We start from the raw sequence: 14148 nt of genomic DNA, 5'->3' as shown, positions 1-14148 counted from the left end.
TTGATGTTCTTCTGCATGTTTTTGGTGAACAGATGGACACATTCTCAGAGGTTACACTTAAATCTGGAGTAGCTGGTCATGGGGTCTGTGTATGTTCAATCTTAGTAGATGCTTAGTAGATGCTGAACAAGTTTTCAAAGTGACTACACCAGATCATTCTCACCAGCGGTGTGGGGTCTGAGAGTTCTGGGTGGGTCACATCCTTTCCACCTGTTGCTGTGTTGAGCCTTTTTATTTTAGCTGCTCTGGGGTGAGTAATGATGTCTGCTTTGTTGATTGATGGAGTTGAGCATCTTTCAAAAATGCATACTGGACATTTGGATATATTCTTTTTGGAAGTATCCAAATATTTTTCCCTGTGTCCTATGGGATTATCTCTTTCATACCAACATACAGGAACTCTAGATATCTAAAGTTTTTTGTTGAATATACATGCTGTAAATTTTTTTTTTTACTTTATAAGTTGCCTTTTCATCCTTTTAAAGCTAGCTTCTGAGAAACAATTTTTATATAGTCCAATTTGTCAGTCTTGCCGGGTGTGGTGACTCATGCCTGTAATTCCCAGCTTTGGGAGGCAGAGGCAGGAGTATTGGCTCAAGTTCAAGGCCAGCCTGAGCTACATAGTGAGTTCAGGGCCAGCCTGAACTACAAAGTGAGACTCTGTCTCAAAAAAAAAAAAAAAAGTAAACCAATTAGTCTTTTTTTGTCAATCATTTTTTATAGTGTTAACTTTTTGCATCCTTTTGAACATATCTCTGCCAAGATCGTGAGGATGTACTCCTGTGTTTTTCCTTTAAAAGTTTACTGGTTTTTGGGGGGGATTTTTTGGTACCGGGGATTGAACTCAGGTCTTTGCACTTGGGAGGCAGGCAGCAGAACCACTGAACTAAATCCCCATCCCCTAAAAGTTTACTGTTTTTCCATTTGCATTAGAACTCTAATCCAGCTAGATTTTTTTGTTAATGAGAAGAGGGTCAAGACTACTTTTTTTCCATGTGGACTTGCAGGTGACCCAGCACTTATTAAAAAGACCAGGCCTGGGGATTTAGCTCACTGGTTCCGCTGCCTGCCTCACAAGCACAAGGTGCCAAGTTCCATCCTCGGTACCAAAAAAAAAGATCGTTGTTCCTCCACTGCACAGCTGTGTCACCGTGGCATAGGTCAGCTGACAGTGTAAGAGTGGGTCTGTCCCTGGCTCTGTTCTGATTATCGGTCAGTGTGTGTATCCTGGCACCAGCAAATGGTTATTTTTTAAATAATTTAAATAAGGTTTCTGTAATGAATTCAGTATGCATTTCAAACCTGTGAGTTAACCAAACATCAGCTTTAAGCTCATTTTAAAATTTTGAAATAAGCCAAAAGATAAAATGGAAATTTTTGTAGTTCTTATGAAATATAAAAAGGTAATTTTACATTTTTTATGACTTTTGTAGGTTTGCATGGATGTATTTAAGAAATATATAAGTATCAATGAACTGTGTTTGCTACAGCGTGCAGGTATGAAGCAACTGAATGATTATTACAGATTTATTAATGTTTCACACAATGTGCTGTTTACTCTTATAGTTTGAAATTAAGTGTAATACTTGCTAAATCTGAAAACTGTGAATGTCCTAATTGCTCTGTTGACCTTAGAAAGGCTTAAAATGGGCCGAGGATTTAACTCAGTGGTTCTGCCACCTGCCTCACAAGCACAAGGACCCGAGTTTGGTCCCTGGACCAAAAAAAAAAAAGAAAAGGCTTGAAATTTAACTATAGTAGCTTGATTATCTATTGATCCATTGTAATTTCCTTATATAATATTTTCATGACTTAGAAATTTTATTTACGGATTTGGAGAAAAGGGAACTGTTAATTAGGCTTTAAATCTATCTAAAGGGATCATTTAGAACCCAGATCTTCCCTCCTTTGTCCTTCTCTCTTTGGCCAGCGCACTGTCCTGTGAGTTCTGTGTGGCTCCGTAACCAGGCCTTGGCTGTGTCATAACTCCGTGCTGCCCCTGCCCCTGTCCCATCGGCCCGGAAGCCTCTCCTCCCAATCCCTTTCCCCATGGAAAAGACGTACTTAGCTGTCAAAGCTTAGCTTAACAATAGGATTGGTTTCTCTAGCAGGCCCTTGTCTGATTCCACAGCCCCGTTCCATTCTTTGTTTCCTTCTCCCTGTATGGATTGTGAGCCCCAGGAGGGAAAGACCAAGTTTACTGACCTGTCATTGATACACCCACCAAAACTGCATAGTATGGTGGCAGTAGTACACCACAGCTTCATGTGCACCTGCTGGAAATCTCACTCGGCTGGAAACAAAGTCTGTAGCCAGCTTGCTTTGTCTTGATGCCCATACCATTTCCCCAAGGGTTAGGAGAAGCATCTAAGGGAACTTTGTAGCAGGTTGAGTAGAGAAAATAGGACCTTATATGGCAATGTGATCAGCAGGACTGTGACACCCAAGGAGAAGCCACACTTGGTTACATGTGGATGAATTTTTAAATTCCAGAAATAATGTCATAACATGAGCCTGGAAGAAAGGGAATGACATGGAGAAGGTACATTATCCCAAAAGTGTAGTTCTGTGTGAAGATCCATTGTGAACATAGGAGAAAGTGTATCTGAATTTAGTTTTAAGACAGTTTATACAAAAAAAACAAAAGTAAGAACTTATAGCAAAGAATAAATGTAGGGACTCATCATGAGCCTGTGGAGCTAGGTGTGGCGGTACAGGCTTGTAATCCTAGCACTTGGGAGGCTGAGGCAGGAGTGTTGCCATGAGTTTGAGACCAGCCTGGTCTACCTAGTGAGTTCAAGGACAGGCCAAACTATATAGTGAGACTCTGTCTTTGCAAAAAAAAAAAAAAAAAGCCTATGGAAATTGTTATAAAAATAGAAACTTACAGCAGTTGAATGGAATAGAGAACTCAGAACAGACCTGGGGTTACATACACAGGGGCTTAGTGTTTACAGACCGAATGCTCAGAGAGAGGGGTCATTCAGTAGATGGTACGAAGGCCACAGGATGGCGGGGTAGAAAGACTGCTTGGGCTCTGTGGAGAGGCCTCAGGACCACAGTGGTGCACAAAAGAAGAAAGCTGAGTGGAATTTTAATTTTTTATTTTCAAGTAATTTCCAATTTACAGAAAGTCACAAGTGTAAAAATAATAAGAATAGTCTTATGCCATACTTATTATTTGTACTTACTTTGTGCCCCCCACATGTACGTGTGTGTGTGTGTAATGCAGTTACCACTTAAAGGTAAGTTGCCTTCATCATGGTCCTTTACCCCTAAATACAGGGTATTCTTTCATGTGACCATGGGATGTTGATTCATAGCAGTCAGTTTCACACACGCACAGGGTTTTGTCTAATCTGCTTGTGTTCAGTTTCCGTCTGTTACCTTATAGCATTTCCCCTTCCCCTCGCATCAAGTGCTCATTTGGTTGTCATGTCTCTTTAGCCTCTTTTAATTTAGAGCATTTTCAGTTTTTCTTTGACTCTGCATGTGTGTGTGAGCGTACATAAAATTTAAGCATCTTTCTCTGGCACTACGTACACTCACAGTGTTGTGTAACCATCACCACTGTCCGTTCGCAGAACTCTTTCATCGCTCCAAGCAGGAACACCCATTAAACAGTAACTTCCCGTTGACCCTCACAGCCCCCTGATGACCTCTGAGGGACTTTCTGTCTCTGTTGCCTGCTCCAGATCCTTCATGTAGGTGGAGTTCTTTCACAGCTGGCTTATTTCTTTAGCATCCTGTCTCCAAGGTTCATCCGTGTTATGACATGTGTCAGAATGTCCTTCCTTGCTGAGGCCCAGAATTTCCTTGCATGCGTACATCACATTTATCTTTCCATCTGTTAGGGGACATTTGGGTTGTTTCTGCCTTTGGCTGTCAGTGGGTAATGTTGCTGATAACCCCCATGTGTGAGTGTCCGACTCCCTGCTTTCAGTTCTTTTGGGTAGATACCTAGGAGTAGAGCCATGGGTCTGCTTTTATATGTTTTATATTTAAACTTCCGTGTGAAATTTCCTTCCTAGAAGTTTTATGGCTATAAACATTTGGAAAAACTACTGTTTAGTGTAAACCAAAATGAATCAATATACCGTAATAGCAATTCAGGAGAAAACCATAAGTTTTTTTTGAAAAGCTATAATTTCTATAATTTTAAGTAAAGGAAGTACAAAAGATATAAACTTGATCATACAAATTTAAACTTTAAAAAGCCATTGGAACATTTTAGATTTCCCATTTATAATACACAGAAATATTTTAATTTATAACAATAAAAAGAGTCCAGTTGGCTATTTACAGTGGCCTGAGCGTTGCTTCCGCTTTGAGAACTGGAAGCAGATCTGGAAAGACAGCAGCTTCCCCTTCACCAGACATGCAGTCCTAATTGGAAAAGTGGGGAAACCACCTGACTGTGGTGAGGTCATTATGAAGCAACATTCTCAATCTGCAGAATCTTTTTAAAAGCAAAGTAGCAGGTCGTTTCAAAAATTATTAAATGCTGGGCTGGGGATGTAGCTCAGTGGTGTCACCGCTGCCTGGTAAGCACAAGGTCCTGAGTTTGATCCCTGGAACCAAAAAAAAAAGTTTAATTAAAGGCTTAAACCCTTGTCACCAATAGTTTTACAGGGAGAATCATTTTTTTAAGTTACACTAAATTTTTTTTTGTTGTTTTGGTACCAGGGATCGAACTCAGGTCCTTGCGCTTGTGCAGCAGGCGGCAAAACCACTGAGCTAAATCCCCGGCCCTAAAATTTTTTAAATAATAATGGCAAAAAGGCTGGCCACATAGAAATTAGTGGCCAATTACACATAAACATAGATTATTTTTAACTAGTCTTTTTTTTAAATAGCTGAAGTTCTAGTTTAACTAATTATAATAACATCCTCTGAATTTCTGCTTCTAAGACAGATTTATTATGTAAACGCAGCCCCCCCCAAAAAAGGAACAAGATTTATCTCTCTGTGCCCATAGATGTAGCATATACAGCAGGTTTCTAGCAATGTCAAATATTATACCATATTATTAAAGTTGTTTAAAAGTACTGTAATTTTAATATTAATTTTTCAATTGTGCTACTGAACTTTGTCATTATTACTGACTTTTACAAGCAACATCAGCTAGGTAATAATTTTGCAAGTAATTCAGTTAGAAAAACGTTTTTTGGTAGTGATAATTAACACAAAAATAAAACCAAAAATGGCCATGTGTGGTGCTGCACACTTGGGAGGCTGAGGCAGGAGGATCACTAAGAGTTCAAGGCCAGCCTAAACTGCATAGTGGGACCCTGTCTAAAAAAGAGAGTAGAAAACCAAAAGTAACTTTTACTAAGGCAGTTTTAGCCAAAGTGTACAGATTTTAATCTGGAAAGTTCTGAAGTGAAAAAATGATCAGTGAAGTGACCTAAATTAATTTTAGGTCTTATTTTTTGTTTTTTGTGAGATGGGGTCGCTGGCACCCAGGCTGGTCTTGAGCTCAAGTGTCCTCCTGCCCCAGGCTCCAGAGTGCTAGTGGTCTGGGCATGGGCCACCACACCTGGTTCCCAATGAACCGTAGTAAAATTAATGCAAAAAAGTTAAAAATAGTCTTTAAGTGTTGTGTGGAAAATCGATTAAGGAATTGGACAGAAAATATTTTTTAAACTTTTTCAAAAATTAATGAGTATTATATTTTCAGTAGAATATCCATAATCATAAATGGGAATTAAAAATATCCCAGAGTCGGTGCATTGGTAGAGTTGAGACAAAAATTAGGTACATGTCACAGTAGTCTGCACCCGTCATCAGCTTACACGGGTTCGCAGACACAGCCAGGCCACGTCCAAGGCCCAGGCCTCCCCGGGACCTGGGCTCCCGAGCTCGCCTTGGGACCAGGTGTGTGGCAGCTTGGACTGACCTTTCGTGGATGGCGTCTGAGTTGGCACCCACTCCGAGTGCTGAATGTACTTGGTTGCCTTCAAATGTTACTTCCATTTTGACTGTTCCTTTCATTTTCATCAAGTATTTCTGGTACTGGCAATCTGCCTTTCAAGAAGATGAATTTAGAACTATCTTTAAATGCAGAAAAAGTGGGTATCTTAAAAGCAACAAATGACTATTTTTTCTCTTTCAGTAAACATATTTATGGAGTACTATAGAAAGTTTCCTCCCGGGATACATTTTGATTTACAAGTACTCAATGAGCTCCTGCTTTCTCTACTGAAGTACTGTTTATTGAAAGAAGTATTTCAGGTAGTGAACCTCACCATAATGATTAAAATGCTGGTAAGTAGCCTGAGACTGTTACTTTAAAAAATATTTTAAATTAATTTCTTTGTTATAGTTTTTGAAGTTAGCAGTAAAATTTGTTAAATACTTCCTAGAGAAAACTTGTGTTTTTCAGCATAAATGAATTTGAGAAACTTAATGTGTACTGAAAAAACATGAAAATGAGTGTAACTTTTTTGTTTTATTCAGCCTGCTCTAAAAATATTACTGAAAATATTTGAGCACGTGGCAACTATGAAATTAAGGAATGCTGTGCCTCCTTTAATTGATATCTTTTGTAAGGTACGATTTATCTTTCATTTTCTAATTTGAATAACCAAGAAAGTAATTATTTGCACCTTTGCCCTTAATCTGCCTTTTATTTGTATCCTGGAAGGGGGCCGGGGATTAGCTCAGTGATTCTGCCACCTGCCTCCCCAGCATAAGGACCTGAGTTCGATCCCCAGTACCAAAAAAAAAAAAAAAACTACAGATCAATATTTGTATCCTGGATGTCAGTGAGTAGTTCTAAGCATCCCAGGTGACTGCTTTTTGATTTGTAAAATGTCTTCATCTCTACTCCTTGACTATAAAGAAAATTCTTTCTCTAAACAATGTGAGGTCATTTATAACAAAAGCAAATTAGAATATAAATAGAAAATTGTGGGCGTGGGGATTAGCTCAGCAGCACCTGCCTGGCAAGCGCAAGGTCCTGAATTCAATCCCTGGTACGGGGAGGGGCGGAGGGGGCTCTGTAAGAAAATTGTGACCAAAACAAAATAGAAACATGGTAACTGGAAATTTATTTTAAATTTGGGACTAAACAAAAAGAGAAATAAGAATTTTTATGGCTCTCATACAAATATTTTAACTTTTGTTGACTGCATCCTAGTATTTGATACTACACAGCCATCTACTTCAGAATAGGCCTGACGTAAGAAAACCCCCAATTTTCTTTCATAAAACACACAACCCCTCTGGCATGAGTAGATATTTAAGTGAATATGTGTAGTTCCACACTATCAGACTTGGCAGAATGTCTTGTCTGGAAATATTTAAGTCAGAAGTTAATTAGCGCCTGAGGTAGTTGTTGAAAACCCACGTGAGAGGGTTGAAAGTGTGGCTCAGTGCAGAGCATGTGCCTTGCATGCTCAGAGGCCTGGGTTCAGTCCCTAACACTGCAAAAGCAAATAGAAAAAGAAAACCTCATAGGAATCTTGTAAATTGTCTGATACTGAATGACTTGGCTTTCTGCAAAATGTTTCCCAGTTACTGTCCAAATAAAATTACCTTTAATGGAGAATATCTAACAAAGACAGTGATTGTCATTTTTGCTTGGTTAATATGAGCTGTCATTTCTAAAAGTTGTTTAATGTCAATGCCAACTTCCCTGTTGAGAGAATTTCAGGGTTCAGTGATGACAAGGTATATTACCATCGTGGAGTTAGATCTCCTCCTCCTCCTCTTCCTTCTCCTCCTCCTTGAACAGTGTACCATACCCCATCTACGTAACAAATATTGAGGAAAGAGATCCTGCTTTATACTGCTAGTTTGTCAAGAAGACGTTTGCGTTTATCTTGTGCCTTTTAACACTGCTCCAAAATCTTCGTTAAGTGTATCTGTAATCACTTTTGGAGGCTTGCTTATAGTTGGCGCTGTCCAGCTGGAAGAGTCAGAAATCACTGTGTGGTCAGTGAATGCAGATGGAGCAGCCGGAGTGCTTTCAAACACTAGAGCAGAACAGTGAATAATCATGGGGCTTAGTCCATTATGTCACCAAGTTCGGAAAACTGTTAAGGTAGAAGTAGGTTAGTGGGTTTAGGAGAGAAGCTGTATTGTTTTGTTTTGTTTTGTTTTGTTTTGTTTTTTGTTTTGTTTTGAGTAGATCAGTAGATTGAGGAGAGTTTTACTTTTATATAATAAAATTGAGCATATATTTTCTAAAACTTAAGTCCAAAGGAGCTGATATAAAATTGTTTAAGGATTAGAGCCTTATGTGTTGAACAAACTTAAAACAGTGTTTTTCACCAAAACTATTTTCAGGTTACACTGTATAATCATATGGCTCAGAGTATGGTTTCTATAACGCATTTAATAGTTGTCACCAAATTTGTGGTAAGGGGAAATATCTCAGCAACTACTTGCTAGTATTCACTAAAAGGAATTCTGCCTCAAAATACACCTCAATTAGAAGTTCTAACACTTGTCCAGGTGTGGTGGCGCATGCTTGTATCCCAGCACTCTGGAATGCTGACGCCAGAGGATGGCAAGTTCAAGCCTAGCCTGGGCAACTTGGCAACTCAGTGAGACCCTGCCTCAGAATTTAAAATGGCTAGGGTTGTAGCCTAGTGTGGAGGCCCTAGGTTCAATCCCCAGTGCCCCTCACCCCAAAACAGTTCTAATAACAGATGTACAGCTTCTCGTATAAAAATAGATTATCCCTTGGGATAGGTAGCTTCTCTTTTACTCTCCCCTGTTATTGTTTGGCTGCCCTACCCCAAATTCTTATTTCCTGGTACTCGTCTCGAATCTAGACTGAAGAGATAAAGCACAGTTCACCCAAACATTCAAAAAAAGGTCTGATACTTAAATAATTTCTAAATGACGGGTGGGGGGGACACACAACCTGCAGCCTGTGTGTTCCTGCCTTCCTGGGGATAACGTCATGTCCCGGAAGATCTGTCAGAGGAGGCCTGCCCTGCCTTCATTCTGTTCAGATACTCCGTTACTCTCGCCAGTAGGGCTGAGGTTCACGAAGAAGGTAGGGAGTGAGGCCAAGGTGAACGAAGGGAAAGCTTTTGAATTGATTTTTTACATGAAGTGCTGTACTTATTACATGTGGGCAGGAAGTCAGCCCTGGGTTATCATGATGTTCTCTGGCCACAGCCTTAGCTGAAGCATGAAAAGAATACTTTTCAGGAAGGTTACAGTCAGCCTGTACTGAAAGATTGCCTGAGCACCACTTAAGAGAGACAGGTGGTAGAGTGTGCTCGCTAACTTCAACAGGAGGAAAATTACGTTTTTTTACACTCAGAAATCATTATTTTTATTTTAAATTCTTAAGGTGTCTTTGTGGTTGTCAAACATTGAAGAAAATAGGCTCAGAAGGGCTGGGGATTTAGCTCAGTGGTTCCAGCTCCTGCCTCAAAAGCACAAGGTCCTGAGTTTGATCCCCGGTACCAAAAAAAAAAATATGCTCAGAACTTTTTAAATTCCCCCGTTGACATGCGTCAGCTCTTGGATCAGTTTGGTTGTTCACACACATTGGCTTCTCAGCTCTTCCGCAGTGTCTAGTAACTACTTTTTTCTTTTGTGCAGCTTGTTGAAGCCGGGATGATGCTTGACCCAGAACACTTTAACTATATTGTTAAGCTTTTATGCCAACTGCAGGCTTCCAAACAAGAAATAGCTGCAATTTTGGAAATCAAAACCAGGTGAGAAAAATCATTGCAACTAAGGCTAGAATACGTGTACTCTGGCAGGGACTTGTACAGGCTGAAGGCAGAGGGCTTTGACTGGACATCTGTGTAGCGGCTGTCATGAGCCCTCCCAGCTCTCAGTCCAGTCGACTGCCTCTGCTCAGCCTCACCGCACCCCTCAGTACCTTACTTTACCCCAGCACCTGGCATGTGCAGTACAGTGGACCCCTGACTTACAAACTCACTTCGTTCCCGAGGGCTGGCTGGAACTCAGGTTGGTCAGTGAAAGTGGAGGTGAAGGCTCCTTTACACAGCCTCCAAAGTCTCTCTCCTGTGCACAGGCAGATCTCAGTGTCCTTAGAGAGACACTGGCCCAGGATTTCTCAGTGAAGCCCACACAGGAGAGGATGCTGTCCTGTTCCTTCCAGAGCTCTTTAGGAGTTAAATCTGTATCTGAGACCATCTGGAAGCACAAGTGGCTGGCATTTGGGTCATAACTCAAGACCTTGGTCATAAGTTAAAACAAATTCCTGTTATAATCCAAGCTGTTTATATGTCAGGCTGGTCATAACTTGAGGATCCACTGTACAAAAGAACTTTTTCTTTTGCATGCACATCTTATGTTAATTTAATAAAATGTCTTAATGCCTCTTGTGTTTTTTTCTGTTGCTGTCATAAAATGCCTGAGAAAACCAAGTTACAGAAGGAAAGGTTTACTTTGGCACATGATTTCAGAGCTTTCAGTCCATGGTCCTCGGTCCTGCTGTTCCTGTGCCTGTGCTGAGGCGCAGAACATAATGGCAGGGAACACCCAGTGGAGCAAACAGCACCTCATGCTGACCAGGAAGTGTAGAGCAGGCACAGAAGGGGCTGGGGAAGGGATGTGCCCTTTACAGACACGCCCCACTGACCCCCTTCCTGCTGGTAGGCTCCACCTCCCGAGCCTTTCATTCCCAGATCCCATTGTGCATTTGGCAAGGTCAGAGCCCTCGTGATCCAGCCGGTTCCCACAGCCTCTGAACACTGCTCCCTGCAACTGAGGCTGCAGCACACATTCCATGTCCCAGCCTAGAGCCTCTCCATTCATTCTTTCTCTGTTTAGCCATAGGCTTCCAGAGGCCCTTGCTTTTTAATCTCTGATAATATACATTTTTTTTTTACCAAAGTATAACTTATAATTTGTATATTTTTTTCTATGTATCTCAGTGAACCATAACTTTTTTTTTGTACCGGGATGGAACTCGGGACCTTGTGCTCACGAGGTAGGTAATGGAACCACTGAGCTACATCCCTGGCCCTGAACTGTAACTTTTTACATGAAATTAGACTTGATAAAGACCAATGGCATCGACCCACCCAAGTCTTTCAGAATTCTCGGAAGTGTCTGTCTCATTCCTCTTTATCTGCTGACGCAGAAGTTCCCAGATTTTCTTGGTTCCCAGAGTCCCAAGGCCAAAAGAAAGACAAGAGCAGTACTGTTTAATGAAGGAGTTAGAGCCAGAGCCAGAGTAGGCAGTGGTAGCGTTCGAACCATGTCTGACGGTGGCCCTGGAAAATGCCAGCAGGGTTTGCTGGGTTGCCCTGCACACCTTGGTGCAGTCAGCTCTTGGGGATCGTGCCTCCCTCCAGGCACCAGTTTTTCCTTTTTACTCCTGGTAGCCAACATTATTTATGTTCCTATGAAAATTAGAACTCTTACTTGGATTAAATAGATTTGAGGATCTACCTAGGAAGTAAAATTTTGTAAGAAAAGTACAGTTCATTTAGTTTACAGTTCTGGAATAGAATCCATTTTAAGTAGAATGACCCAGTATTCTGACCATTAAGTTCATTCTTTCCCTGGGCCATGTGCTAAAAACTTTTTGCATTCTGGCCAGTGGCAGGAAGACCAAGTGGCTGGCAGATTTTAGTCTCTTGTCAGATTGGCATAGGGAAGTGTTCACAGAGGGTCAGGAGGGCGGCAGTGTCCTTACGGCAGGGCAGCCACAGACCTCCACCCTTCACACAGTGGCTGGGAGTAGGCTCTGTTGGTGTAAGACTGGAATAAACCACCTTAATTTTCAAATTTTCAAAATGACAACCATACAGCTGTTCCTACAGTCCTGTATCCTCTACCAGTGCAGAGTGATTATACAGTATTCTTTACAAGGGCCCAACATTGATGACCTGTTTTGTGGACAAGAGAGTTCTGAGAGGACAGGGAAATAATCATGAGTTAAGGGTATGGGTCACGATTGGGCTTGACCCAGCCCCAAAGGAAAAGAAATCCTTCCATATTACTTTGTTTGAATTTTCCTGACTCCATTTGCAATAACCTTTCCTGGGATAGAGAAATGAGGTTTGTTTGTTTTTTGTCTTGGTACCAGGGACTGAACTCAGGACCTTGTGCTTACCAGGCAGGTACAGTGCTATTGAGCTACATCCCTGGCCTGAGAAGTCTTACTGTTACCATTTGTTTACTATTTCCTGTTCCCCTTTCTTTGTCTTCCTATGGGGATTATCTACTGTATAGTGTTTTTAGTAGCTCTCTATGTATAGGGTTTTTTAGTAGTTGCTGTAATGAGTTTATCTTTTGACCCAGTGATCCCATTTCTAGGAATGTACCCTGATAGACTTGTGTTGATACAAAAATCCCTATACCAAAGATAATTCATTAGAGCATTGTTTATAATTGCATAATATGAGGGATAACCTAAATGCCCCCACACTAGATAAATAACTTATGGTATATGTATACAGTGGAGTCCTGTACTTTATAGCCATAAAGGAGAAGAATGACAAATCCGTCTGTGAACTGATTTAGAGTGATACTCAGGATATACTGTCACTGAAAATGTTCTAAATGCAACCCTTACAGGACAGCAGTTGGAGGGTGATTGTAAAAGCATGACCATATACCCTCTGCAGGAAATTAATTCTCCAAAGTAAGGGTAGAGGAGGTTAAAAGCCAAAAGAGGAAAGCAGTATACCATAACACATTAGCCTTTAAAAGAGCATGAGTGCCTCATATTAATACCAAATAAAGTAGACTTCAGAGCAAAGAAAATGGCCAGGGACAGGAAGACTGCCTACTGAGAAAATGGCCAGTACACCCAGAAGACAGTCATCTCACATGTGTGTACACCAGACAGCAGAGCTTCAGAATACATGAACCGAGCAACAGAACTGAAAGGAAAAAGAGATCTGTCATTACAGAGGAGGGAGGCCTTCAACATCCCTCTCTCAGGACCTGATGGAAATACTAGGAAATGACAAGATATAAATACTGCCACCATCAGTCAACAGGATCTGATAGACATTTATGGAACTTGCCACCTCAAAACAGAGTGCACATTCTTTTCAAGCACCTACGGGACATTCCCCCAGAGGGACCCATATGCTGAAAACTGAAGCAAACCTCAAAAAATCTAAAAGAAGGAAAAGGAAGTGCAGGGACCCGAGTTTGATACCTGGTACCAAAAAAAAGGTAAAGAAATAAATATGAGAAGAAAAAAAAATGGAAACAGTCTTTGTAAATAGGGAGGGATGGAGGGGTTGAGTGGAGGGCAAGGGAATGGGGAAAAAAATAAGAACCACGATATATCACATAAAAGTACAAGTTCCCAATAATGAATGTCAGCATATTGTATACCTAAAATGTACCAATAAAATTAATGAAAAGAATTCAAAGTATACAGATACATTCTCTCACTTGAATCAAACTGGAAAAGAACAATGAAGAATAAATGGAAAATCTCCCAATGCTTAGAAATTAACATACAGTAATTTTATATATATGGCTGAAAAGAAAGTCTGAAAACAACTTGTTATGTCTGAGTAAAAGTGAAAATGAAACATCGCAACTTTGCAGACACAGTTAAAGCAGTACATTCTGAGGGAAATCTGTAGCACTAAATATTCTAAGCTCCCAACTCAAGAAATAAGAGCAAAACAAATTCAATGCCCAGAATTCTACCAAGAGTGGTCCTAAAACTAATAAATGGGTATAGCAAGGTAGCAGAATAAATACCAAATGAAAGCAGTCAGGTTTCTGTACACTAGTAATGGAATGGGAAAACCAGAATTTAAAACAATGCTATTTATGAAATAAATGAAATACCTAAGTAAAAATCTAACAATGCATACTGAACTCGTGTGCTGGAAGCTACAAAATGCTAGTGAAAAAAACCAAAAGGTTAAATAAATGGAGATACATACTGTGTTTATGAGTTAGGAGACTAACCATAATAAAGATGTAAATTCTCCCAATCCCATTGGTTTAATATATTTCCTACCAGAATGTAGTAAGGACTTCTGTATGTATTAAGAGCTTATTCTAAAATTTATATATAAGGTGAACTAGAATAACTAAAACAACTTTTGGAAAAAAAGAATAAAGTGAGAGGATTCATTCCGCCTAAACTTAAGACACACTGTATAGCTGAGTCACCAAGACAGTGTGGTATTGGGTGGAGAAAGAAAGAGTTTGAAACTTTTCTTC

The 14148-nt window shown here is 40.3% G+C and overlaps 1 protein-coding gene across 3 annotated transcripts in view; it reads left to right on the top strand.

Moving 5' to 3' along the window:
• Nucleotides 1-14148, top strand: part of Topaz1 (testis and ovary specific TOPAZ 1) — a 72821-nt gene that overhangs the window by 40209 nt on the left and 18464 nt on the right. For all 3 annotated transcript variants that reach the window (XM_021257352.2, XM_021257356.2, XM_021257371.2), the window contains 4 exons: nucleotides 1434-1497; nucleotides 6116-6267; nucleotides 6460-6552; nucleotides 9568-9683. In XM_021257352.2, coding sequence (XP_021113011.1) covers nucleotides 1434-1497; nucleotides 6116-6267; nucleotides 6460-6552; nucleotides 9568-9683 — 425 coding nt within the window. The remainder of the gene's footprint in view (nucleotides 1-1433; nucleotides 1498-6115; nucleotides 6268-6459; nucleotides 6553-9567; nucleotides 9684-14148) is intronic.

This window comes from Heterocephalus glaber, unplaced genomic scaffold, assembly GCF_053883595.1.
Source record: "Heterocephalus glaber isolate CG9 unplaced genomic scaffold, H.glaber_assembly_v1.0 deba00001504, whole genome shotgun sequence".
Taxonomy (NCBI): domain Eukaryota; kingdom Metazoa; phylum Chordata; class Mammalia; order Rodentia; family Bathyergidae; genus Heterocephalus; species Heterocephalus glaber.
Note: the sequence above shows the minus strand (reverse complement) of the source record. Positions and strands in the feature narration are given on the sequence as shown.